Raw genomic sequence first — 26418 nt, 5'->3', positions numbered from 1 at the left:
ATATTTATGTGGAAACTGTGATACATTATTTTTCTTTTTTTTTCAGGGTTTTTGAAAAATAAAAATGACAAGACCAAATTTTTTTTTATATATATATATATATATATATATATATATATATATATATATATATATATATATATATATATATATATATATATATATATATATATACACACACACACACACACACACACACACACACAGTGTTATATTTTTCTTACCATGTTTGAAGACCACAACCTGCGTATCTCCAACTTCAGAGAGGTACACCCCGTCACAGTGTCCCATCTCTTCTGGGGTCGGGGGAGTCTGTTTTGAAAAATCAACAAAATTGAGACTGACACAGAGTGACCATAATGATGTCAACTGGCTTGTCACCAACTCACATCATACAAAATGCACTCATGAAACTTAACTCAAAATAACTCACCAGTCTGGGCAATGCTGTGGCTCCAACCGTTTTGCATAGTCTTCTGAGGTCCCATTTTGAATTCAGCCTGGGTCAAGTACAAACAGCATTTATAAATTTTGCTTTTATTCTCATTTAACAAGCCAACCTGAATAATTGCTGAATCAAGCAGCACAAAAAAGAAGGGATCTTCCTCTCTCTCACCTGACCACCATGAGCTTATACTTGTTGGCGTAATGAAGGGCCATGTCAGCAACTTTGCCCCCAGTCACAACCACATTGGCCCCTGAATCAGCAACAGACTTCACCTGGGCCTCCATCAGGTCCTCTTCTCCTTTACTGAAATTCATGAGCTCCTCTGCGTTCTTTATAAGTACTGTTCCCTGTGAAGCATCAGAAAGAAATATTGAAGGACGAAAGCCCAAAAGCAAAGGAGAACATGATTTAAAGCACATTTCTTGAACAACATACAAAATAATTACTGTAAGAATTAACTCATAGATACAAAAGGTCCATCTAATCCAATTCAATAAGCATTTTCCTACCTTTGTTTCAGTAAGCATGCAGTCAAACGGACAGGAGAACACTGCAATCTTTGCGCCTTTCACTGATGTGATGTCTCCTTCTGTCTCTTTCTTAAATACCATCCCATGAAGCATCATAGAAGAGTTTAGTCCACAGCCCTACAAAGAAAAAAACAAAACAAATAACTGAAACTGACCCACAGACACCTCATTCATTTAAAGAAGTGCCTAAATTCAAGTTAAACTTACCAAAATTTTGCACACTCTGACATTATCGACATTGAAATTGCCAGACTCGGGGAAGATAGAGACTGTAAAATAAGTAGTAATTAAATAAAATGATTAAAATGAAATAAAATTGAAAAAAACACTATCACAACATTAAACTGAACTTTCTCAGAGTACACCGAAGCAATCATGTCTTACCGCAGGCCTGTGCGATGAGGTTGGCCAGGAAGTCCTCGTTGCCGTACTGTTTGCTCATGACAGCTGAGCGGATCATGGCTGTGGCCTCATCCAGATCGTGCAGGTTCTTCACAGATGAACAGACGCAGTCGGGCAGAATCTCCAGAGTTTTCCTACATGCCATCTCGTAACCCTCAATCACCTGGGATTCAACATAATCATCAGGCAAACATGCCATCAATAATGCAAATAAATGATACAGTAGTTCTCAAACTTAACATGAATTTGCAGCGATTATTCATACTATTTGTGACCCTGGACCACAAGGGTGAATTTTTTTTAATTGAAATTTATACATCACTTGTTAGGATCGGACAATATTTGGCCGAGATACAACTATTTGAAAATCTGGAATCTGAGGGAGCAAAAAAATCTAAATATTGAGAAAACGGCCTTTAAAGTTGTCCAAATGAAGTTCTTAGCAATACATATTACTAAACCTTTGATAAGTTTAGCTATTGCTACAAATATACCCCAGCGACTTAAGACTGGTTTTGTGGTCCAGGGTCACATTTAACCCAGGTCTGTTCAGACCCAGAAAAGATACATAAAACATCCTAAACAAATACATATTTTTTTTAGTATGGGAACCAAACTTTGGGCTGAGAGTCTAAAAATTTTTTTTTTTTTTTTTTAATTTATACCACTTAATGCAAACCTCTTTTCCTAACAGTGACATACTGCATTAGCGTGGTTGTTTACTGACCTCTGAAACAGACAGGCCCATCCTCAGCAGCTCCTCTGCAAGCTCCAGCAGAGCACCAGCAAACACCAGCACAAAGTTTGTGCCATCGCCTACTTCCTGCTCTTGCATGTGGGATGCCATTACGATCATTTTGGCTGCCGGGTGCTGAACCTTGATGGAAGGAAGGAAGAAAAAAAAAAAGAGAGAGAGAGAGAGATACAAACATAAATAAATAACAAAGAGACGTATATTCTTCCAATTATATGCATTAGTTCTTGTTTTTATCACAATTACTATTATTTACCTCCAGCTCTCTGAGAATGGTGGCAGCGTCATTTGTGACAAAGAGTTTCTCCAAGTGGTTGATGACCATTTTGTTCATACCTAAAAATAATTAAATGATCATGTGACATCCAGTGATATCACTAAAAACGTCTAATACATCATAGTGAACAAATAAGCCTCACCATTGGGTCCGTATGCAGTTCTTGTGGTCTGTGCCAGTTCTTTGCATGCCTGGATGTTCCTGTAAACAGCCTCCTCAAGACCTGAATAGTGCTGATTGTGGAAAACAAATAGCAAACGTAAGTCAAAAGTCATATTAACATAAAACATTTGGGGTTGGTTAGTGGTTTCAGTATTCAAAACTGAGTAACATGCATGCTGATTATTTCAAAGTGAAATACAAGGCAGCGAGGGATCAGATGACATTTCTATAATGTATACAGTAATATTTCTCTAAGAAACTTTGCATATATATCATGCAGTAATTGTAGATTCACACACCATTACTATCATACAAAGAAAACAAAAAGCAATGCTACACTGGTATAGATCTAACAGAAAGAACCATGAGTACTAGTTATGATATTTGCTGATATAGTGAGTGATGTTTGTGTCAAGAGCTATGGGCGTCAATATCTATTCTCAAATACTTAAGTTTTAGAAGCTAAACCGTTACAAATGAACTGGAAATTAAAAACACAAACTCTGAAAGCAAATTGTGTTATTTGGTTAAATCCTATAATTAAACGATCTGATCAGCACATCAACAAACCGAATATCCAGAGATTACGAATAGGGAAGTGCCCTTTTTACGGGAATCATTTATCGTTGGATTATTCATGTAATTTTTATAGTCGTTAAATAAAACCGTACATTTAAATAGTTTTATGATTCTACAGCTAACCAAAATCAATTACCTTCCTAATATTAGCTATAAGTCAGTTGGGCGAGTGATGGAGGTGTGAGCAGCGGTCTGTCTGTCAGTGGCACATGTCTTCAGCTAACATGCTAACTTCATTCATCCGTTACTTTCCAACGAAACACAATTACTGTCAAACCCACGATATTTCATTAAGACCTAATGGTAGCGACGGCCTTGTATAAAATGTTATTCTTCCGTTGAAGTCTGAAGCGTGTGCTGGTTTTACCGGTAGTTGGGCGTTATGAGGCCCATGTTCTAGAAACCTCTATGAGGAGTCACTGCGTGTGTGTGCGCGCGCTCTAAAAACAACACAATACGAGCAAAACACTTCTTCAACAGCCCTACCTTCGCACCATCCTTTAACATCTGAGCAAAGCCCGGGGCTTTGGGGACGTGAAGAGCCATTTTGAGCAGATAAGCTAGATATTAAACTGATGCTGGATGAGGCTGCAGCGCACGAGAAGCATGCAGCTAAGAAAGAACAGGCGCCGCTACAGAGCGCAGAAACACGGATTACTGAACCAGACAGACGAGAGAGTGGAGCGCCGATTGAGTCGATTGATCCCCAAAGAAAATTTATTTATTTATTTATTTGTTTGTGAGTAAGCACCAGTATTGGGCACTTTACTTTAAAAAAGTAATTAGTTATAGTTACTAGTTACTTCTCACAAATAGTAACTGAGTTAGTAGTAACAGGGAAAGTAACTATTGCGTTACTTTAAAAAAAAAAATTCAAACGTCAAATAACTTTGGATGCCCCGAATATTAAATATGTTAAATTAATGAAATGGACACTAAAAATAATAAATTATTATTATAAAACATTGTACATTAATCTACACTATTTATCTACTGACACTTAGTATCAGTCAGTCAAGCATTATAATATAATATTATGATAATTTAATATTATATGATGATAGAACTTTAGTAATTAGAATAACCAAGTATGAATGCATATTTGTCATCAATATAAAACGCACTAAGGATTAATGAGCTGCTGGGTTCATGAAGATTAATCACGTTGTCTGCGTTCGCTCGAATTGATTTGCTGAAATCAAAACAGGGACAATAATAGGTGAGCGCCAGCCAATGAGATTGTAGTTTGCGCATTAGTTCCGCCCACTACCAGAGAACCCAGCAGTTCTTAAAAGCTGAAGAATTCCAAAGGAACTCCAAAGGAAAATACAACAAAGAATATCGTTTACATGTAGCGCGTAAATTCTGCTTGTTATGAAAGACTCTCTTGCTCTGTATCTTTCTTTGCGTGCGTGTATGTGAGAGAAAGCAACGGCGAGTCGTGCGCCTTCACACTAGAGTTTATGGTACGTCAAATAAAGGTACACTGCGCATCCATTCAGATGAACTGAAAAATTTAATTCTATAATATAGTAACGCCACATTTTATTGTCAGTAACGGTAACGGCGTTGTAACGGGGAAACAGTAATTCGTTTGATTACTCGTTACTGAAAAAAATAACGCCGTTAGTAACGCCGTTTATTTATAACGCCGTTATTCCCATCACTGGTAAGCACGCTTTTAATTTTAAATTTAAACTTTAACTGTTAAAATAATTTTAATATACCCATATATGTTGTTAATTATTCATATCACTTTGAATTTATATGTTATAAATGTTATAATTATTATTTTTTCTGAGCCAGTTGAATTTATGAATTTAGTCTAATATCAATTTATGAATATTAGTCTAATTTAGTTTAATATAAATCAAAGAACTATTATTTTTATTTTGTTATATTGATCTATTTCATTTAATATATATGTTTATTTCATTTTAAATTTGTCTTTCAAATTAAATAAAATATAAAAATATACTTAAAAATATAAAATGAAATAAAATATAAATATATTTAAAATAAAGTAGATTAAATAAAACAGATTAATAAATAATAGAATAATAAATCAATACAGTAGAATAAATTCATAGATTAATTTGGCTCAGAAATTAAATCAGTGAAAAATACAGAAAAATACTTTTAAATGTAAAATAATTTTGATATACCTATTTTGATATATAAGTATTCATATCACTGTAAATTTATTAATAATCTAATTAATTGTTATAATTGGTTTGAGGCAAATTAATCTTTGAACTTATTCTACTGTATTGATGTATTATACTATTTATTAATCTGTTTTATTTAATCTGCTTAGTTTTAAATATCTTTATATTTTAAATATATATTAATTTATTTTCTGTGTGACCCATGTTTTGCAATCAATTTGATGTATACAGCTATGAAAAAGTTACAAATCATAACCCTGAATCATCTTCTAAAGAAAGTAGAAAACTACTACAAAAAAAATCTAACCTTTGCATTGTTCTTGTGAATGTGTGGGTGACTCAAAGCTGATTGGAGGGATGGACATTGTTGTAGTGTAAAGTCATGCCATTTGAGCCATTTAATTTGCGTCTGGCTGGCACACACAGAATCAGTGCCACTCCGACAGCCTCCTGCTGAAGAGCCGTGATTACTTTGGCTGTGCTTGTGAACCTGCTTTTGGCTTCTCAGTGTACACTACGAGGATTACGACTAGTTTACTGTGACTTTTTACAGTATAAACACAGTGAAGAAGATATACAGGATTCTCAATGGAGTGTCTTCAGCTCGGTGTCTTTTGCTGAGCGACTCTTTGAAGATTTTTATTGGAGAGTTTTCTGTAAATACGTTTCTACTGTCAGGTAAGGGGGTTTTATTGTTTCCTATAGTAACAAATCAAACTTCTTAAAAATCTTCTTTTAGCTTTAACAAAGTAAAGTTACAGTAGTCAATGAGCCTTTTTAACAGGTTATAATAGCCTTTTCATACATTTCATGATATTAACATTTGGCTTTCAATCTTCTGTAAATATATATATATATAAATATAAAGTATAGTCAGTATGCATATAGTATTACTATAAACATACACAAATATGATTTCATAAGTCATTTCAACACTAAGAAACACTGGGCAGCCAATACAGAGGTATGATCTCATTTTCTGGCTGGAAGAGGATTTATCTCCAATTTGTTTAATTCCTGATGCAACTTTGGACACATGATGAAACCTTCTCATGACCCCTGAAAGGCTGCTGATCTCATACATCTGAAGCATAAATAAGGTTCATATCCACCCGTTTAATCCGCATCTGCTCTTTTTCTAGGAATAAATGATCACCTCAACTAGACGAGTCTCTGCAGATAAACCTGAAGTACAAATCGCTTTCAGCCTTGACGAAACCTCAGGTAATGCATCTGTTAAGAATATCCAGATTATTATTTTAGATGCTACAGGCTTGTGACAAAGACACTGTGATTGAGAGACTAAAATAGAGTTGCGTCCCCCCGCTCTGCACGGCCCATACGATGCGTGACTTCTACCAAAATGGCAACAAGCAAAACCCACCCAAAGCCTCTCATGTGGGATCAATTCAACTTTTGCCATCCTTTACAAAGAAACAGGTGCCCCCTCTATTTTAGTTGATCTCTGGCATCTTAAAAACAAAATATCTACCTAGCCACAAAGTCAACAGCGCTGTCAAAGTGTTTTACAGCTATTCAGGCAAATGCTTTGATGGCAGCTGCTGCCTGGGCATTGCAGCATCAGGTTTCTGTTTTAATACCTCACTGCTGCATGATTCACTCATTTGCTTTTAGAACACTGGCCTAAATTTAAAAGCATTTAATGCTTCACGCTTCGCCGCTACTTCACCCTGCATCCTTTTTTTTTTTTCCCAAAAGTGGTACACAAATAGAGTCCTACAAATAAACATGCTATATTTTAGACTTCTTTCCCATAATACTTCCTTTTTTACTTTTGTGTGTGTGTGTGTGTGTGTGTGTGTGTGTGTGTGTGTGATTAATAGCCACTCGTTTATGGAAACTATAAAATTATAAAATAATTTAGTTTAACTGAAATAAACAAATTAAACAAAACTGCGTGTGGAGAACAAAAGCTGAACTAAAATACATTTTCATAACTCCAAAACTAACCTCTAAAATAAATAAATCAATAATAAAAGCAATTTTGTGTTTGTGTGTGTATACACACACACACACACACATACATACAATTATTATGCTATTATTATAAATATATATATAATTATATAATATAATATAATATTATTAAACTATTATAAACTATTATATATAATATTATTAAACTATTATTATACATGCAATAATTCCGATATAGATTTCTACAATTATATATACAAAAAACTACACACAATATGTATGTGACCCTGGACCACAAAACCAGTCTTAAGTGTCAATTCAGGAAATTGAGATTTATACATCATCTGAAAGCTGAATAAATGAGCTTTCCATTGATGTATGGTGATGTATTTCCATTGATTGTTATGATAGGACAATATTTGGCCGAGGTACAACTATTTGAAAATCTGGAATTTGAGGGTGCAAAAAAATCCAAATATTGAGAAAATCGCCTTTAAAGTTGTCCAAATTAAGTTATTAGCAATGCATATTACTAATCAAAAATGAAGTTTTTGGTAAGAAATTTACAAAATATCTTCATGGAACATGATCTCTACTTAATATCCTAATGATTTTTGGCATAAAAGAAAAATGTATAATTTTGACCCATACAATGTATTGTTGGCTATTGCTACAAATATACCCCAGCGACTTAAGACTGGTTTTGTGGTCCAGGGTCACACACACACACACACACATATATATATATATATATATATTAGGGATGCACCGAATCCAGGATTCGGATTCGGATTCGGACGAATATTGGACTTTTTGACGGGGTTCGGTTTCTGCCGAACCTTAAAAAAAAAAATCCACCGAACCCTTAGCTTGCATTAAGCGCGCTACACTGGTCAACGTCACGCCGCCGTTGAGTACGGGAAGGTGTTTAAGATGGACCGTTCGAATGCAGTATATGTGAGAAAGTGAAAATGGAACTCGTGAGCAGAAAAAGTGTTGTTTGGCAGTACTTTCAGTTGAAAGAAGGCGATTCAAGTCGAGCTACATGTTCAATTTGCAATGCCGATTTGTCTCGTGGTGGCAAGGACCCCAAACAATACACAACATCGCCGCTGTTAAAACATTTGCGTATTAAACATCCGAAAGAATACGAGTTGTGCATTAAAATAAAATAAAATGAAAAATACACTGCTGTGGACGTTATGTTTACTTCATTAATGTGTTTACTGTGTTAATGGTCTGAGGATGGGAGTAGGATTCGGTATTCGGTTTCGGGTTCGGCAGAATCTTAACCAGTGGATTCGGTATTTGGCAGAACCCCAAAAATCTGGATTCGGTGCATCCCTAATATATATATATATATATATATATACATATACACACACACGCCACACACACACACACACACACACTATTATTATACATAAAATAATTCTAATATAAAATTAAAATTCCAAAATTATATACAGAAAAATTCAATCCTACACACACACACACAAATATAGTGCCCTCCAAAAGTATTGGAACAGTGAAGACAAAATTGTTCTGTTGGCTGTGGAGTCAAGACATTTGCAAATATGATGAAAAGATGAATATGAGACAAAACTATAGTATGTCACATTTTATTATTAGCCGTTTTACCAAATAAAAAGAACAGCACTTTTAGAGTTCATCCCACTCATTGATGTGAGCATAAGTATTGGGACAGTTGAACATAAGGCAGATATAAAAGATTAAAAGCTATTATTTAGTTGCAGATCCCTTGCGCTCAATCACAGCAGTGAGTCTGTGACCCATAGACATCACCAGACTCTTGGTCTCATCCTTTGAAATGCTTTTCCCAGCCTTTAATGCAGCCAATTCCAATTGTTGCTTGTTTTGGGGAGTTTCTGCCTTTACTCTCCTCTTCAGCTGGTGAAATTCATGTTCAATCAGATTTAAATCTGGAGACTGACTTGGGCAATCTAAGACCTTCCATTTCTTTGCCCTTATAAATGCTTTGACTGAACTGGCGGGGTGTTTCGGGTCATTGTGCTGATGCAATATGAAGCACTTCCCAATGAATCTGGTGGCATGTTCTTGAATATTGGTAGACAAGATGGTTTTGTACTCTTCCAAATTCATTCTGCTACTGTCATCATACATTAAGTCATCAGTAAAGTTGAGAGGGCCTGTTCCAGAGGCAGCCATGCATGCCCATGCCACGACACCACCTCCACCATGCTTTACAGATGAGGCTGTATGCTTGGGATCATTGCAGTTCCCTTTTTTTTCTCCACATTTTTGCTTTCCCATCACTTCGATAAAGGTTCATCTTTGTCTCATTGCTCCATAAACACAGTTCCAAAACTCTTCTGGCTCACCTTTGTGCTTTTTTGCAAACTCTAATCTTGCCTTTCTATTTTTGGAGCAGAGGTTTGCATCTTGCTGTGTAGCCTCTGTTATTCTGTGTCAAAGTCTCCTGAGGACAGTAGATTGTCAGAGCATCACCCCAGCTTTCTGGAAGTTGTTGGTGATTTTACAGACACGTCTTTTAGGGTTCATTTTCACAGCTTTTATGATTTGTCTGTCATCAACTACTGTTGTTTTCTCAGCCGATCAGGTAGTTGTTTGTTGCTGGTGCACTGTAAAAAAAAAAAAGTTGTTTCAACTATTATAAAATAATTTGCTACCCCGCTGACTTAAATTTTTTAGTTTAGTCAACTAAAATATTCCAGTTGTCACTTAAATTAACATTAAGTAACTTAAAATTTCAAGTTGACTAAACTAAAAATTTTAAGTCAGCGGGGTAACAAATTATTTTAAGTTGAAACAACTTTTTGAAAAAAATTTTTTTTACAGTGTGTCGCTGGTGGTTTCCAAACTCCATGCCCTTTGTTTTTGCTATAGCTCTAATTGACTTCCTCTTTTCTTTTAGCATCCAAATTGCTTGCTTTTCTCTCAAAGTCAGCTCCCTCATCTTCATCCTGGTTTGTGTGTGTCATCATCGAATGCAAGATTCAGAATGCCGAAGTAATGGATATAACTGATACGACACATTCCCTGCTTTTAATATCTGAAGAATTAATGCAACAGGACACAGCTGATGACTTGTGAGGCAACTGTTCCAATACTTACGCTCACATCAGATAGAGGGATGAAACTCTAAAAGTGCTGATCTTCTGAGCTGGTAAAACATCTATGTGTTGAATCACCCAATAATAAAATGTGACATTCTGTAGTTTTGTCTCATATTAATCTTTTAATCATATTTGTAAATGTCTTGACTCCACAGCCAACAGAGCAAAAATTCAAAAATCCATAATTCAAAGTAATATATATGCAGTCAATTAGCCAAAATTACATGAACGTGTCATGCTCCTCCCCACCTGGCCACATTCTGCAGGAATCACGTGCATATCATGTTTCAGATAATACCCTTGCAAATTTGAATGTATATTTATCTTTTAATTGGCCGTCTGGCTAAGGCACGACTGTAAACAGGCCTGTTTTTAGCTGGTTGCATCAGAGGATTCTCAGTGTGAGTGAGTGTGAGCTCCACTTGGACATAGCTGGCATGGCGGGAATCAGTGCAGACAAGCTGTCTGTCAGAGCGCTCGTTAAAGACAAGTCATTGCAAAGAACCTGGGAGATAGTTACTTTCAATCTGTCCGTTCAGGATTTAGAGTCCATGGCCGAACAGCTGCTGCTCGAGTTTGGTTTTTGGCACTGATCTGGAAGCAGTTTCTAGGCGAATGGCCACATATATGTTTACACTAGGGAAACTGGACCTGGATCAGTGAATAGCTAACAGCTAAATGGACATGCTGTGGTGTCATGTGCACTGTGGTATGATTTAGCTGATTAGATGGATGTAGATGTCACCACTAAGGCCTTGGAGTAAAGATCTTAAACATTAGCATTCTCTTACCAGACATGTTCATCTGGCTTTCTTTTCCTCTCAGAGTTGAAAGATGCAGAGGATCCCCTTCCATCATTCCCTGACCTTGAGCAACGCCTGCAGGTAAAGTTTATTAATAATCTGTTTAAAACATGACGGCATAGTACTGCATGCTTAGAATACAATTACAGAGTCTGCTGGAGAATACAGCTGTAATAAGCCTCTGATAGTAGTAGATATTATACATTATATCTCACAACTAAAGATTGTTGTGTGTGTGATAATCACAGTTTGGGGTCATAGTGTGACGGGTGTGCAGAAAAAAACTGTAGAAAGGCTAAATCCACCGTGCTAATATATAAGTGCTAATGTTGGCACTAAACAGCAGCATCAGCAGGAGTGAGAGGGTTTTTAAACAAGGGTGAAGTGAAATGATCCTGCATGTATGATTCACAAAGAAAAAAGCAAAACCAGACAGGAATTGTCTCACATTAACCCAGACAACATTATGAACATCCGCAGGTCACAGAATATTACTGCTCTTTTAAAAGGTTTGTCGTTGTCTCTTCCTTGACTGAGGACATTTGTTCCTCTTTTGACTATTTTCAGTTTGATACGCAACTTTTATTCAGTTTATTTAATGGGACATATAGAGAATCCAACTTTCTCATTGAGGAAATGTTTCAGTAATGCTTCTGTAAGACCACAAGATGGCATTAGTTTGATTTACTTTTAAGTTATTGTTAGACTTAACTGAAAATCAAAATTGAATGATAATATCAAAATGTAAATTTTTTTTATTATTATTTAATTTTTATTATTATCATTTTTATTTATTTATTTATTATTATTATTAAAATGCCATTATTAATACAAAATAATAACTACATTTAATTTTTGCCATTAGAAGCCCATACATGTATTATTATTATTATTATTATTATTAATAAATACATTTATTAATACAAAATAATAATTATAATAATAATTACATTTAATTTTTTACAATTAGAAGCCCATGCATGCATTATTATTATTAATCAATTCATAATATATATATCAAATTAAAACTGATAATTATTCATTAAAAACTTTTTTTTGTAAATATTTTCACTAGAAGCCCATCAGTTTTATTATTATTATTGCTGTTGTTACGATTATTATTATTAAATACTAATCTTTATTACAAAATCTTTATTAAATAAACATATTATAAAAAACAATTTAATCTTTGTCACTAGAAGCCCATCAGTTTTATTAATTATTATTATTATTAGTAGTAGTAGTAGTAGTATTGTTGTTGTTGTTATTATTATTATTGTTGTTGTTGTTATTATTATTATTAAATACTAATCTTTATTACAAAATCTTTATTAAATAAACATATTATAAAAAACAATTTAATCTTTGTCACTAGAAGCCCATCAGTTTTATTATTATTATTAAATACTAATCTTTATTACAAAATCTTTATTAAATAAACATATTATAAAAAACAATTTAATCTTTGTCACTAGAAGCCCATCAGTTTTATTATTATTATTAATCAATTCATAATATATATATCAAATTAAAACTGATAATTATTCATTAAAAACTTTTTTTTGTAAATATTTTCACTAGAAGCCCATCAGTTTTATTATTATTATTAATAAATACATTTATTAAATACAAAATAATAACTACATTTAATTTTTGCCATTAGAAGCCCATACATGTATTATTATTATTATTAGTAGTAGTAGTAGTATTGTTGTTGTTGTTATTATTATTATTGCTGTTGTTACGATTATTATTATTAAAATGCCATTATTAATACAAAATAATAACTACATTTAATTTTTGCCATTAGAAGCCCATACATGTATTATTATTATTATTATTAAAATGCCATTATTAATACAAAATAATAATTATAATAATAATTACATTTAATTTTTACAATTAGAAGCCCATGCATGCATTATTATTATTAATCAATTCATAATATATATATCAAATTAAAACTGATAATTATTCATTAAAAACTTTTTTTTGTAAATATTTTCACTAGAAGCCCATCAGTTTTATTATTATTATTGCTGTTGTTACGATTATTATTATTAAATACTAATCTTTATTACAAAATCTTTATTAAATAAACATATTATAAAAACAATTTAATCTTTGTCACTAGAAGCCCATCAGTTTTATTAATTATTATTATTATTAGTAGTAGTAGTAGTAGTAGTATTGTTGTTGTTGTTATTATTATTATTGTTGTTGTTGTTTAATTATTATTAAATAAAAATCTTTATTACATAAAAAATATTAAATAAAAACATTTAGCTCATAAATGACACACTTTGTGTCTAATATATCTTTTTGGGTCTTATTGTGAACATTATGAAAAATAAATACTTCCTCATAATCAATCATCAAAATGTAATAACTTGCTTTTCTTTTTCGGGTGACGTCCTTCAACTTTTTCCCCCTTTAAATGTGTTGTTTCACTCAAAGATACGTTACATTACGCATGTAAAATGGAGAGTAAATGCTGTTTCATGCTGACATGAAGGGTTGGTTTTGATCGTTGACAGCATGACTAGATCAGTACTTTTCCTCATACAATTTCCTCATAACTAGTACATTACTGATACAAAAAAAGGATTTATCACTAATATCAAATACTCTTTCAGATTTTTTTTTAAGGAAAAGGCTAAAGGGAACAAGCTCTAAGAGCTTACATGTGTCTCTTTGCATCATGAAATGCGCTGACTATTGGGTAGATAAAAAAAAAAAAAATCTGTAATCTTTATCCTTCAATATATTTTTAGCAATCTATAAAAGATATTTATGAAATTATTTAGTTTTTATTTAAATTTGTGCTGCTAGCATTTAAAGGAAGAAAGATTCCCCATGAAAGTGTCCCTCTCTGAAATGCTGAAATTGTCCTACATCAGAACTCATAGGCTGGACTTAACATGCACACACCCACACATTAGGGGAAAAACTGGGAGAAGTTGAAGCATTTGTCGCGTGGATGATATTTTGTAGGACTGTGGCGTGAGTCATTGCGAAAGAAGAAGTTCCCGACACAAAAGGAATAAAAAATTCAAGCGTCTCACAAACTGTTTCCACATATTATGTTTCATCTATTGATTGAAACCCTCTTGTCAGGCCGTATGACGATTCTGTGTATATTCCAGGATGTAGAAGACAATCTAAAAAAAGAAATGAAGTTCCTGAATTAATCTCCAGTCACTGCAGCTACAATCTATATATATAGATAGACAGACTATAACATATGTGTCAATTAACTCATTAAAAAGATCAATTGTGGTTTGTGCTGAAGTATTAGGAAAAAATAAAACACTTACAGTTTCACCAATAAAAAAATGTGACGTAATAATGTCATTACCTTCCTCACTAGCCGGTGCTGCCGTGTCGGTCTCTAAAGGAGTCCATAGAAGTGTACAGAAACCACTGCAAGATGGCCAATGAGTTCAACCAGGTCAAACATGAAATCGCCAGCCTGGAAGACAGAAAGTAAGCTTTAAAAAGAACTCACAACACAAACACATATTCTGATATTACTGAGATTGATTTCAAATTCAGTTAATTACCCAATTAGTATGCCATAATGTTTGTACGATCAATAAATATACTCTGATACAGGATGTTCTGTATAAAGACACATCGTTGTAAGTATGAACAGACTATTGATCAAAGCTGCCATTGTCATGCTGCTCTACGGGTTAAAATAGGCCTGTGTAATCATGACAAGACCTGGCATACTGTATTGTGGTGGTATGCAAGACTTTTTGTTTTTTCAACATTTACATTGCAAAACCACACTTTGATGAAAACGAAAAGTGCACTGTAAAGCCTATAACAAGTATACTCCACTTTTTAGGATTCCAAACAACTCTTTTTTGAGTTTTAAAAAGTACATTTGTATTGTATTGTGCAGTATACTACACTCTTAAAAATAAAGGTGCTTCAAAAGGTTCTTCAAGCGATGCCATAGAAGAACCATTTTTGGTTCCACAAAGAACCATTCAGTCAAAGGTTCTTTAAAGAACCAACTTTTTCTTTTTCTTTGTGAAACAGAAAGGTTCTTCAGATGATAACAGTTCTTTATGGAACCATTTAGACAAAAAGGTTCTTCTATGGCATCATGAAGCACCTTTATTTTTAAGAGTGTAGTTGTGAAAATGTATGTAAACATAACTAACGTTATAGCTGCACAACGTATTTAGACGGGTTCTGTTTTATTTATAGAGGGAAAACACAAGACCTTTCTTCTCATCTAAATGCCACTGTAAATTTCCAGTGTTTGTGCTCTCTCTCTGATTTTTTATTTTTTTTTCTAAAGAGGAAAACACATGAATTTTTTTCAGATATACTGAATTTAGATAAAACACCAAGCTCAGCTAGAGTACCATTTCTGATGTTCCCTAGTGACATACTGTATATATGTCTCTAATCCATCTTTGTGCAGTTAAACACTTTTAACCCTTTGTTTTCCACATTTTAAACCTTCATATTAAACAACAGACAGAAACGTGGCTGTCACCACCCTACAACCCTGCTCAAACAGTTAACTATGGTCCAAAGGCCATATGCAGATCACCCACTGGCTCAGTGCCTTTGTGAGCCAGTGAAACATTACAAATCACAGACTGTCTGTAATACTGTTTTTTTTTTTGTTTTGTTTTGTTTTTTTTTCAATTGAGATCATTGTATCAACCCAGGTACCCTAAACTATGGCATAGACAGTTTCACTTCCTATTAAATAGTTTCGGGTACAGAACTGCCGACTGTAGTCACCAGTCTGACACCCAGCCCACAGAATATGTTATTTTGGCACACACCTTTCATATCATCATTACATTAAATACAGTCATTAAAAGATGTGATGTAATGAATGATTATAACATGTTATTTCCCCGTTTGTGTTTGTCACACTCAGGAGAGAGCTCATGGCAGAGCTGCTAGAGGACGAAAAGGTGTCGATGGAGTTTGCACGACTTGAGGAGGAATACAGGATACTTACGGAAGAGAATCAAAATCTAATAACAGTCCATAGCCAACGTGCACAGCAGCTAGAGACGCTCCGAGTGATCAGCCAAAAGAGGCAAGGCTCCTCGTGACCTTTCACACCAGTGCGAAAGAGCTTTCACCTCTGGTTCTTCACTACTGCTTATAACATCTCAGCGTTCCTTCAGTGCTTGTGTAATGTACTGAAGCGGAAAACTGATCTTGAATCAGTGTGCTTAGACTGAGAGACTTAATCAGTGTATATTTAATATATTTTAAGCTAATGTGGGTCTATTTCAGAGCGGATGGTCTAGTGGCCCAAACTTGAGCTGAGAGGTCGTCTCACTCATATATGTCTGACATTGTTCTGAATATATACTATTTTTCTTCTTTGTGTGTTTTAAGGATGTGTTTGTTGACAAATGTGCTTCACTCACCTATACTGTACAAACGCTCTGCTGTGAAAGTTGCTCTCAGTAAAAGTTTTTACTGTTTACTGTCTGCCAATTGCATAAAAAAGGAATTAAGGAATTACATTTCTGTTTAGCTATTTGAGTTCAAGCTAGGTGACGATAAATGTATGACTACACACCATTGTTTAGTCACTCAGCAATAGGGAACTTGGGTTTCGAAATGTGATCTGCTCATTTTAGGATTGTGAAACCCTTCAAAAATATCAATGGCTGACACCCCCATCCCACACAACTGAAATACCAGAGGTGTATGTCCACAAACCAGTTTAGCAGCATGAAAGGTTTGCTTCCTCCAGATTTAGGATTTATTTAGTCTAGAGCTTTGTTTAGTTAGAGAAGGTTTCCTTTTCTTAATCAGAATTGATTGTGAATGTTAAATGGCATATGGTTATTCTGACATTTAGACTCAGTGAGTAGCATTTTACACTACAGTGTACAATATGTAAATTGTACCATAAAATAGTTACATTTTTTCTATTAGTATTATATAACTCACAACTTATGTAAAGACTCTAAATAAAAAAGACTATTTAAGAATTATACTACATTTGTTAAGTTAAGAAGACCCAAAGTGTGCTTGTGTCTGGCTACATTGGTCCAAATATTCAATATAGTGAATATTCCATCTGGTTTTTCTGTGTAAGTTTCCCAATACGGGACTGACGAGGTTAAATGTGTCTGTCACGCTGTGCAGTGGACTGTGGGTGAAAACCACGGAGGTCTGGAGGCGAAAAGTAAGGAAGTAGTGACGTTAATGACTGACATGACAGAGGGCCAATGAAAAGAGGGCTGTGTTTGAGAAGGCGGGACAAAAACAATTTTTTGGCAGAAGTCACATGACACCAGAGTGAAACACAAGCGCCTCCTTATTTTCATATAGTTACAAGTGAGCGCTTTAAACAAGGCGAGTTAGTATGTAGTATCAAATCCAACTTTTCCTCTCACTCTCCAGTGATATGACAGGTGAGTATATACGATCTCTTGTGGTTTTGTCAGTCAAGACAGACATAAAGGCATTGAGAATGAAGATCGGTGAACTTTATAGTTAAAGTTTAAAATGTCTAAATTAAATGTAAAAACGCATTGACTGGTTTAGTTTAGATATAGTTCTATTTCACGCCATGCGGCTGTGGGTTTTTCAGTGATCACGACTGTATTCTTCTTCTTTTTTTTTTCCATTCGGACGTAGGCTGTGTCTCAAAACATAATGGGCTTTCCACCTAGACAGCATTTTGAGCGTCGTATCCGCGTTCCGAAGGTTCTATTCAAACATTTAAAGCGCGCCTAGGATGCTGTCTCCAGGTAGGCGGCTCACTAGGTTTTGTGACACAAGCGTAATGTTGGGGTTTTATTACATCCAAGACGCGTCTGTTGTTTTTACTCGACACAGGATTAGGGAAATGAGTTCAAATGTTTCCGTTTAACAACATAACATGCTCCAGCCGAACTGTATGAGGCAACCGGTCCCTAAGTTCCTCGTAAAGTGGAGGAGTTTAATGGAAAGGGACAGACGTGGAAAATGCTTGCTCATCCTTTATCAGCAAAACCCAATGAGTCAGCAGAGATTGCGCCACACACGCTTATGACTTGACTAGGTCAAATTCTCAGTACACGGTTGAGATAAGGAGCTCCCGCTGGCAAGCACACGTAAGTTACGTAGTGAGTGTTTCAAAAAGAATTTTTCCCGAGGCGCTTTTGTTTTAGCCTTACTTCCCGTAGAACGAGAGTTTTTAAGAAGTATCACGCGAGCAAGAGCGCTCTTGAATAACCTGTCAGTTAGACAGTTGCTAATGTGACAGTTGCAAGTTCAATGAAATGAGTTTAAAACTGAGCAACGTACGCTTGAGACACAAATTGGCCAGTTAATGAGTAAATAATTCCAAAAAGATCCAAAACTGGCCAAGCAAAGCACAAAACTGGAAGTGTCGTGAGTGGAGTGGCATAAATTTCCCCTTCACGCACAGTGTCACTCCGCTCTGGTTCCATTCCGGGTTTTCCATTTCCTATTCCATAACTAGTGACAAATAACGAGTGCAACAGGCAGATTAAACTCATTTTCTCCATTAAAAATAATTTACAGATCCTTAAAGAGTTTGTTAATCAATGCTATATGCTTTTGTTAAAGCCATCAGGCTGCATTATTTCAACTTTTTTTTTTTTTTAATAGTCATGTTAAACAGTGGGTGTTCTGGGTGGAAAACTACATTGCCATGGTTCTACAAAATATAAATAATAATATAACTCTTTAATAAAAACCTTTATGGGAACAATTAATGACAAAATGCTTCTGTTACCAACTTTGCTGAGAAAGTTGGTGAGCATTGTTGAAATTGTAAAAACTGTAAAAACCATAGGGGATTTTAATAGTGTGTTCACGACATGGAAATCTTTAGAGTGGATATATATATTTTACAAGTTATGCTGAGTTCTAAAATATTTAATTGGTTAGAAATTTCTCTTTAAAATTGCTGCATGCAACATCCATAATATGATTTTGAAACATCTCTATCCAGTAACAGGAAAAGTCTTGGAAATTCAATGGTCAGACTGTTGCTTGCTTTATATGTATAATAAATGAATTTCATAACTAAAATTTTCAGTTATGATTAGTACACATGACAGTTTCTTTGAATTGAGCACATATTCTTTATGTTTTTACCATACAGATTAACTCAGCATGTCGGTGGAAAACTCCAAGTCGTTTAAGTTCACCTTCCAGTCGTCTGTGCACAGTTCCCACATTCTGCAATGTCTGAATGAGCAGAGGAAGAAAGATCTTCTGTGTGACGTGACAGTTGTGGCAGAGACCCAGAGTTATCGGGCCCATGGGGCAGTTCTGGCGTCCTGCAGTGATTATTTCAGCACTCGTTTGTCCAGTCATACACCTGAAGGAATTATCATCAACCTTCCTGATGAGGTAACAACAATTAAAGGAGGATGTACATGGGATATCTTTGGCCCAATATTGCGACAGAAATATTTAAAGGCATAGTTTACCCAAAAATGATAATTCTGTCATTACTCACCCTCATGTCGTTCCAAACCCGTAAGACCTTAGTTCATCTTCGGAACACAAATTACAGTTTTTTTTCAACTGCTTACACACAAAATCTTTACTTTCACACAATTTCTGAAACCTGACACTCAAACACCAGAACCACACACCAAATCTGCAAAAACATATGCTAATTCTCGGCCTTTGACTCATAAAACACTTCTTGAAAAACACAACACTACAATTCTCTATGTAACACAAAAAATCTAACAGGAATTATTATTATGGCAAAGGTGTTTGCAAATGTTTGCTTTTGAGATGTGTTTGTGATATTTTGAATGCATTGCTTCATTTTGCGAGATGTGAGGCATTTTGTATTTTGTGTGTGCAATTCTTGGATTTGTGTACAAAGTTTTGAAAAAAGAGGTAAAGTTTTGAAAATGTGTGTAAGCAGTTGAAAAAAACAAAAAACTGTAAGATATTTTTGATGAAATCTGAGAGCTTTCTGACCCTCCATAGACAGCAAGGGTGGGTACTACCATGTTCAAAGCCCAGAAAGGTAGTAAGGACATTGTTAAAATAGTCCATGTGGCATCAGTGGTTCAACCGTAATTTAACAAAGCTACAAGAATACTTTTTGTGCGCAAAGAAAACAAAAATAACTTTTCAACAATTCTTCTCTTCTGCATCACTGTCCTCTGGCATTATTGAGCCAGAATTTTCATTTTTGGAGAAACTATCCCTTTAATTCAATGTGAGATATGATGCATTTTTATGCACTTGATTTAAACATATTGTTTTTTTCATTTTGAAGGTTACCTCAGAGGGATTTGAACCCTTGCTGGACTTTGCCTACACTTCAAAACTCATCTTCACCAAAGAGAACGTGCTGGAAATCCGTAACTGTGCCTCTGTTCTTGGTTTCAAGAACTTGGACAAAGCCTGCTTTGACTTCCTTCTCCCCAAGTTCTTTGACAGCAGCCGAAGTGCACCCAAAGTCCAGAGGAAATGCTGCAAAACAAAATGCTGTAAATCACGTGGGGCTGAATTGAGCTCGATTGATGGGGATGATGTTATTGATGAAGACAAATCATTACCTCAGCCCTCGCAGCTTCAGCTTGAAGTCAAAGAACCATCTTTTCTTCCTTCGGTGGCCATTGAGGACGTTGGAAAAAGCTGTCACAGCCAGAAAGACACAGATTACTCCCTTCTGTGCCCAAAGTACCGGAAGTTTCAAATAGCTTGTGGGAAGGAGCGATCCTGTCTGGATGTTTGCGACTCAAAACCCATGTCCATTGACAAGACAGAAGACTGTCCTTTAAGCTGCCTACCTTGCTCAAGCAATGAAGATGGCAAGGAGATCTTATCATGCGATAAGACACCTCTCATTGGCGATGAAGATTCTCTTCTGCCTGAATGTTGTCCCCTGGATCCTGGATCTTGCACAGGCCAGCCATCATTTCCAATCTGTAATGAGTCTGCACAATCCATTTGTGACTCTGAAAAATGGGGAATGTCTCCTCGCTCAGGACCAGAGGATGTTGTGAGGCCATACATGGAGCTCAGAGCTGACCGATGCAATGAACAGAGGAGCATGGAGGAAATAGAGGTGGCCAAACAGCTCACATTCTGGCCGGATTCTTGTCAGGCGTCTCGCTCTGGCCTGGGCTTGGTGGAGAAACCCTTGAATCTCAACTGTCTGAAAAGCTGCCACCCAGATCCCAGAGCAGTGGAGTGTCCGTTCCTGCAGAACTTTGGTGCGGTGGGTGCTCATCTGCACGATGGAGAGGGGGGACCCACGTCACAGGGCAGTCCATACATGCCCTCCAACCAATCAGGGGAGGACTCTGATAGCTTTGACACAGAGGGGGACAGTGAGTCTTACAGCAGTGAACGAGTGTGTGAGGTGAGGGCTGCTTGTATTTATTAGTGGTGCTTCATTGGTGTGCAACAAACCCTTATCCCTAAGCTTCTGTGTTTGAATGATGCATGAAATTGTGCAGTTTGTTGAGGAAAGATGTGCATTACATTTTTAAGTGATCAAATATCCAATTTTCATGATGGACAATAAGGTAGTCAATCAATTAATCATAGACTTACTTTATAGACTCAACCTAAGTAGAGATGGAAATTGCTTTATTATGACTAATACGATCAAGAAAAATAAACATTTTATACAAACAACAATAATATTATGAATAGATTAATAATATGTAAAAATATTTTGTAATCTAAATGGTCGCAAATTTATTTGAACTTTTTTAATTTACAGATTATGAATAATTTTTACAAATATAATATTATTATTATTTTACTGTTGTTATTATAGTAGCATTTCATTAATAATATTAATTATTATATAGTAGCAGTGTCATGTTCTAATATTATAATTCATTATATCAAGAAATTATTATAATAATTAATAATAATAACAAGTATAATAACTTAAATAACTAAAGTTGTTTTGCGATCTAAATGGTCACAAATATATTTTAACTTGTTTTTAATTTACAGATTATTAATATTTTATACAAACATTGTTATTATGATTATTATTCATATTTTTACGGTTGTCATTAACAGCAATTTAATAATAATAGTATTCTTATAATATATTAGTATTGCATTATTTCATAATATTTTGATTAATTATATTAATGTAGATAATTATATTAATATAAAATTATTATTATTATCCAAAGTTGTCTTGGAATCTAAATGGTTGTGAATTTATTTTAATTTTTTTTTTCTAATTAAGCAACGCATTTCTTACTTAAGAAGTTTGTAATTATTTCAGAAAAGAGTTGAGCAGAAAAGTTGAGTAATTATCCAGCGATACATTACATTAGTTACTTTGCCTGTTAATAGTATTGATGGGTGATTTTCTTTAGAGACCCACCAAATGGTGCAATTTAACAGCAGACCTGCTATTAAATCAATATTAATAAATAAATATTGTTCAATCCAACAATTTGAGACTCGCATCTTATCTAGAATTTCATACAGTTGGAATAAGCAAAAACCTGGCACCTCTGGTAAGCATTTTTAGATTTATTAACGTTGGTTGTACTTTGCACTGTTCCTTGCCTTTTGAGCAGTCTGAAATCATAATTACTTTGCACACCTGATAATGACTTGTCAGACTCCTTGTGAGGTCAAAAGTCCACATGAGTCCTGAGTGAAGACCTTAAAAGAAGCATTAACCCATAAATCTTTTACTCACTGAATGCTGAGCAAAGTTGACATAGTGTTTCAAATATAAACAGATCTGCTTCCGTGACTTCCATGACATGTTTATTGTTTCCCTCCAGATGGCGCTGCCGCTCTCTGTAGATCAGATCGTGTCTCTGAGCAGGAATGACTTCCAGCAGATGCTGAAGCAGCAGTGCTTCACACGGGAGCAGCTCGACGTTGTGCATGACATCCGCAGACGGAGCAAAAACCGGATTGCAGCCCGGCGCTGCCGCAAGCGAAAACTTGACTGTATACACAACCTGGAGTGTGAAATCGAGAAACTGGTGAGTATTCAAAAGATCCTTCTTGTCTGAGGGATACCTAAAGGCTCAAAGTTTACGGAGTGCCTATTTACACTAAGCGCAAATAGCCCGCCTTGTTGGCAAAGGCTATTTAAACTAAGTCCGCACACCAACGTGTGATTGGGATGGTCAACACTGAAAAAAGACGCTCGTTTCACATCTGTTTCAATGGGTTACATCTGTTTCAATGCTTTTTGACGCGATCGAAACCCGAGTTCGAACCCGCCTTTTGCCGAACTTTTTTTTCTCCTTTTTTAAATCTCATCGGAAAGGCATTTATTTTCAATAAAAATGAAGGAAATAATCAAAAAGTTGAAAAAGTATCAGGTAGGTGTAGGGAGGGCTTTAAGGTGGCATCCATTTAATAATTTGAATTAAAACTATAATTTACACTCAATACGTTATTATTGCGTACTGTTTTATAATGTACTACAATATTGAGGTGCAGATAATTGCCACTATTTGCAATAAGTAGTATATAAATAGTTATTTTAACATAGTGTAAATAGAATCTATGGCTATTTGCACTTAGTATAAATAGCGTATCGTTAAAAAAATACTACTATTTGCAATACTAAAAAAAAAAAAAAAAAAAGGACTACTAAAACTAAGAAAATATGCTTATTTGCACTTAGTGCAAATAGCCGCTGCCCAAAGTTTATAGCTGTGCACTCTTCCAGTACTTCAAATACCTCATTCAGGATTAAAGTTTTGTTCTACAGCTGCTATTTCAATGAATTTCACAAAAACATGACTGGATCACATTCTATTTTTCTTCAAGAAAATGCACTAAACTATTTTAGGGATCTTTTTTTTTTTTTTTTTTTAATAGAATTTTATAAGATGACTTTTATTTTGATTTATTTTGTAATGCCAATGAAAGTTTTGATTAGGTATATTAAATTATATTTACTGAATTAATTTTTTATTTTCTTTTAAATTAATCATTTAAATATATATATATATATATATATATATATATATATATATATATATATATATATATATATATATATATATATTTTCAATACATTTATTATTATTATTTTTACTTATTCACATTTTTATTATGTTAAAGAATTGTGTAGTATCTTAATGGTCCTGACATTTCAAACACTTTTCTTTTCTAATCGAAAATCTGATTTGTTATTGTTGGGTGAAATATGACCTGGACAGGCTTTTGTGAGATTCAGCCATACATTTGAATTGCGTGTAAAATTTACATCCATTTGGATTAATCAGTTTTAACATAAACTGACTAATAAACTTAATGTGATGGATAAGATTTATGTTATTTATGTAATAGTGCTAATAAATTTAACGTGTTTGAAATACACAATTATCAGGTTTATATATTCATCATCATCAATAAATCCAGTCTTATATATTTTTATTGAATTGCTCGTTCTACAGCTAGCCATATTTCCACGCTCATACCTTTTAACTAACGTTTTTCACAGTGAACAGGTTTATGCTCATTCAAATAAATGCATTTTGAAAATATTATTATTTAATAAAGTCAGATAATAAACTATGCCGTGATTTTTTTGAGGGCAGAAATCTTACCCGTTTCATTTATGTATGATTGACATGTATGCATCACATTAAGTTTAACAGTTTATGTTAAAACTGTGTAGTCCAGTTAAATATTATATGCAACTTAAATGTCAAAAAAGAAAATAATATAAATAACAAATCTTAAATTTAGTCGTAATATTTTTTTATAGTGTATATATCTGGTTTCATTGTGCTCTGCAGAGGAGTGAGCGAGAGAAGCTGACAACTGAAAGGATAAAGCTGAATCAGATGAAGATGAAGGCCTGGCAGAGTTACTCAGGCCTGTACGAGAGGGTTTGTACTGAAGCCGCCCTCAGACCCGAGCAGCTTCAGGTGCTGGCCAAATATTCCTCTCCAGACTGCCCGCTGTCTGCCTTCCTGTGCCCCTCTCCAGACCTTTCTCAGAGTCCCCAGGCTTCAGACCTCTCCACACACACCTGTTGCTCTGGAGCCAAACCACCAGTTAGTTTCTCAATGAAAAATACTTTTGCACAATCAAGCTCACAGAACCGGTTACCTCTTGGGGTCGCAGAAGCTCAGTCACACACCTGTCCTCTTGATGCCTCGCCATTGGAGTGTAGTTCAATGGTGAAACTAGCCACTGATCTGCTCATCAGTGACCATGAAACAGACAAATTGCAAAATTAAATGTGTTGGTTGAAGGAAGGACCATAGAAAATCACTGAAGGACTTAAATTACTCACTAAAGGTGCATTTAACAAACGTGACATCACTACTGTCCTCGTCTGATCGTAGGTTGTACGTTATATTTTATTTTTTTACTCAAACTCTTTAAGCATTAGCATTAAGTTTGTATTGGTCAGTGTTCAGTGAAGTATTCCTTTACCTAAAACGATCATTTTTAACACACGTGTCCCCGAACATCCTCACATTCTTATGGAATCAATCAACCTCAATTCACAGGATCATTTTTGGACTTACAACACAACAAACCTCATCTCACAGCTCAATAATAACCTTTTTTCTTCTCAGGTGACATAAAGCTATTGGACTAAACTGTACTGTAATCTGTTTTCACTGAAACTGTGACACTCAAAATGTCTCGAAACGCTGGAAGAGACCATTGAATCTGGGAATCAAATTCTCAGGTGTTCAGTACTGCACATACTGTAGTTTCACTAATGTTTTTTTTCTCCCTCCATCAGTTGTGGCAGCAGGGAAATCCATTTGTAAGCAAAAACGGTTTCATTATATGTTGCCTTAAATAAAAATCTGATCTTTTTTTCTTTTTAAATTTAATGTGATAACACTTTAATTATTCCGCTCTAATGTTTTGCTTGGGACCAAATTATCCTCTCTTCAGAAAGCTTGTTAATAAATGACTTTAAAAATGTGTACATTTGAAATAGACTTGTTTTTCTTTTAATTAGTTAATTTTGTAAATATCTTTTATTTGAATTATTTTAATAAAATAAATCCTGTGTTGTTTGTTGTGTATATATATGCAACTAACTAAAAAAGTCTGAGTTTAGCTATAAAAAAAAATAAAAAATAAACTAACAATAACAGAAGCACAGAAAGCACAAGATTAGCTAATATTAAAATGAATACTAAATATTAAAATAAAAGCTAATTCAAAATGTTAATGAGTACTATACTAGAATATAAATAAAAATAAACGTTATTATATATTATATTGTTATATACAAATGTTTGGCTGCGTGTCGTGTGATTAT

General features: G+C 34.6%; 3 protein-coding genes and 1 long non-coding RNA gene across 10 annotated transcripts in view; 2 read left to right on the top strand and 2 right to left on the bottom strand.

Moving 5' to 3' along the window:
* cct8 (chaperonin containing TCP1, subunit 8 (theta)) overlaps window positions 1-3816 on the bottom strand; it is a 6254-nt gene extending 2438 nt beyond the window's left edge. The window contains exons 1-10 of one of the 2 annotated variants that reach the window (XM_058789289.1): window positions 3639-3816; window positions 2554-2644; window positions 2391-2470; window positions 2108-2257; window positions 1363-1543; window positions 1186-1247; window positions 958-1095; window positions 617-795; window positions 434-500; window positions 225-312 (exon numbers count right to left, since the gene is read on the bottom strand). In XM_058789289.1, the coding sequence (XP_058645272.1) occupies window positions 225-312; window positions 434-500; window positions 617-795; window positions 958-1095; window positions 1186-1247; window positions 1363-1543; window positions 2108-2257; window positions 2391-2470; window positions 2554-2644; window positions 3639-3698 (1096 nt within the window). In that variant the 5' untranslated portion in view covers window positions 3699-3816. The remainder of the gene's footprint in view (window positions 1-224; window positions 313-433; window positions 501-616; window positions 796-957; window positions 1096-1185; window positions 1248-1362; window positions 1544-2107; window positions 2258-2390; window positions 2471-2553; window positions 2645-3638) is intronic. The other variant, XM_058789290.1, reaches the window with a different exon arrangement.
* map3k7cl (map3k7 C-terminal like) lies at window positions 2555-17041 on the top strand. 5 transcript variants are annotated; one of them, XM_058789293.1, is made up of 6 exons: window positions 2555-2670; window positions 5874-5998; window positions 6463-6544; window positions 11203-11261; window positions 14551-14666; window positions 16093-17041. In XM_058789293.1, the coding sequence occupies exons 3-6, from the start codon at window positions 6469-6471 to the stop codon at window positions 16271-16273; spliced, it is 432 nt and encodes a 143-aa protein (XP_058645276.1). In that variant the 5' UTR covers window positions 2555-2670; window positions 5874-5998; window positions 6463-6468; the 3' UTR covers window positions 16274-17041. The 5 variants fall into 5 exon arrangements, with proteins under 5 accessions (XP_058645276.1, XP_058645277.1, XP_058645275.1 ...); XM_058789294.1 differs by lacking the exon at window positions 2555-2670 and adding an exon at window positions 3800-3891; XM_058789292.1 differs by lacking the exon at window positions 2555-2670 and adding an exon at window positions 4438-4618.
* Window positions 11040-20584, bottom strand: LOC131548184 (uncharacterized). Its single transcript, XR_009273103.1, has 5 exons — window positions 20448-20584; window positions 19346-19542; window positions 14539-14652; window positions 14246-14341; window positions 11040-11255 (listed from the first exon to the last, which is right to left on the bottom strand). It is a non-coding gene; the product is annotated as an uncharacterized LOC131548184 (long non-coding RNA).
* bach1b (BTB and CNC homology 1, basic leucine zipper transcription factor 1 b) lies at window positions 17441-26418 on the top strand. Of its 2 annotated transcripts, none has more exons than XM_058789287.1 (5): window positions 17441-17596; window positions 19300-19550; window positions 20443-21534; window positions 22940-23146; window positions 24923-26417. In XM_058789287.1, exons 2-5 carry the CDS (start codon window positions 19311-19313, stop codon window positions 25367-25369), a joined length of 1986 nt encoding a protein of 661 aa, XP_058645270.1. In that variant the 5' UTR covers window positions 17441-17596; window positions 19300-19310; the 3' UTR covers window positions 25370-26417. The 2 variants fall into 2 exon arrangements, with proteins under 2 accessions (XP_058645270.1, XP_058645271.1); XM_058789288.1 differs by lacking the exon at window positions 17441-17596 and adding an exon at window positions 17682-18280 and having other exon boundaries at window positions 24923-26418.

This window comes from Onychostoma macrolepis, chromosome 10 (genome assembly GCF_012432095.1).
Source record: "Onychostoma macrolepis isolate SWU-2019 chromosome 10, ASM1243209v1, whole genome shotgun sequence".
Classification (NCBI taxonomy): domain Eukaryota; kingdom Metazoa; phylum Chordata; class Actinopteri; order Cypriniformes; family Cyprinidae; genus Onychostoma; species Onychostoma macrolepis.
The sequence above is the reverse complement of the archived record's forward strand: the minus strand, read 5'-3'. Positions and strand labels throughout refer to the sequence as shown.

Coding starts and splice junctions, on each gene's coding strand:
- map3k7cl (XM_058789293.1), top strand. CDS start 6,469: ATGATCACCTCAACTAGACGAGTCTCTGCAGATAAACCTGAAGTACAA. Junction 11,262..14,550: donor ACCTTGAGCAACGCCTGCAG/GTAAAGTTTATT, acceptor CTTCCTCACTAG/CCGGTGCTGCCGTGTCGGTC. Junction 14,667..16,092: donor GCCAGCCTGGAAGACAGAAA/GTAAGCTTTAAA, acceptor TGTCACACTCAG/GAGAGAGCTCATGGCAGAGC.
- bach1b (XM_058789288.1), top strand. CDS start 19,311: ATGTCGGTGGAAAACTCCAAGTCGTTTAAGTTCACCTTCCAGTCGTCT. Junction 19,551..20,442: donor TCATCAACCTTCCTGATGAG/GTAACAACAATT, acceptor TTCATTTTGAAG/GTTACCTCAGAGGGATTTGA. Junction 23,147..24,922: donor AGTGTGAAATCGAGAAACTG/GTGAGTATTCAA, acceptor TGTGCTCTGCAG/AGGAGTGAGCGAGAGAAGCT.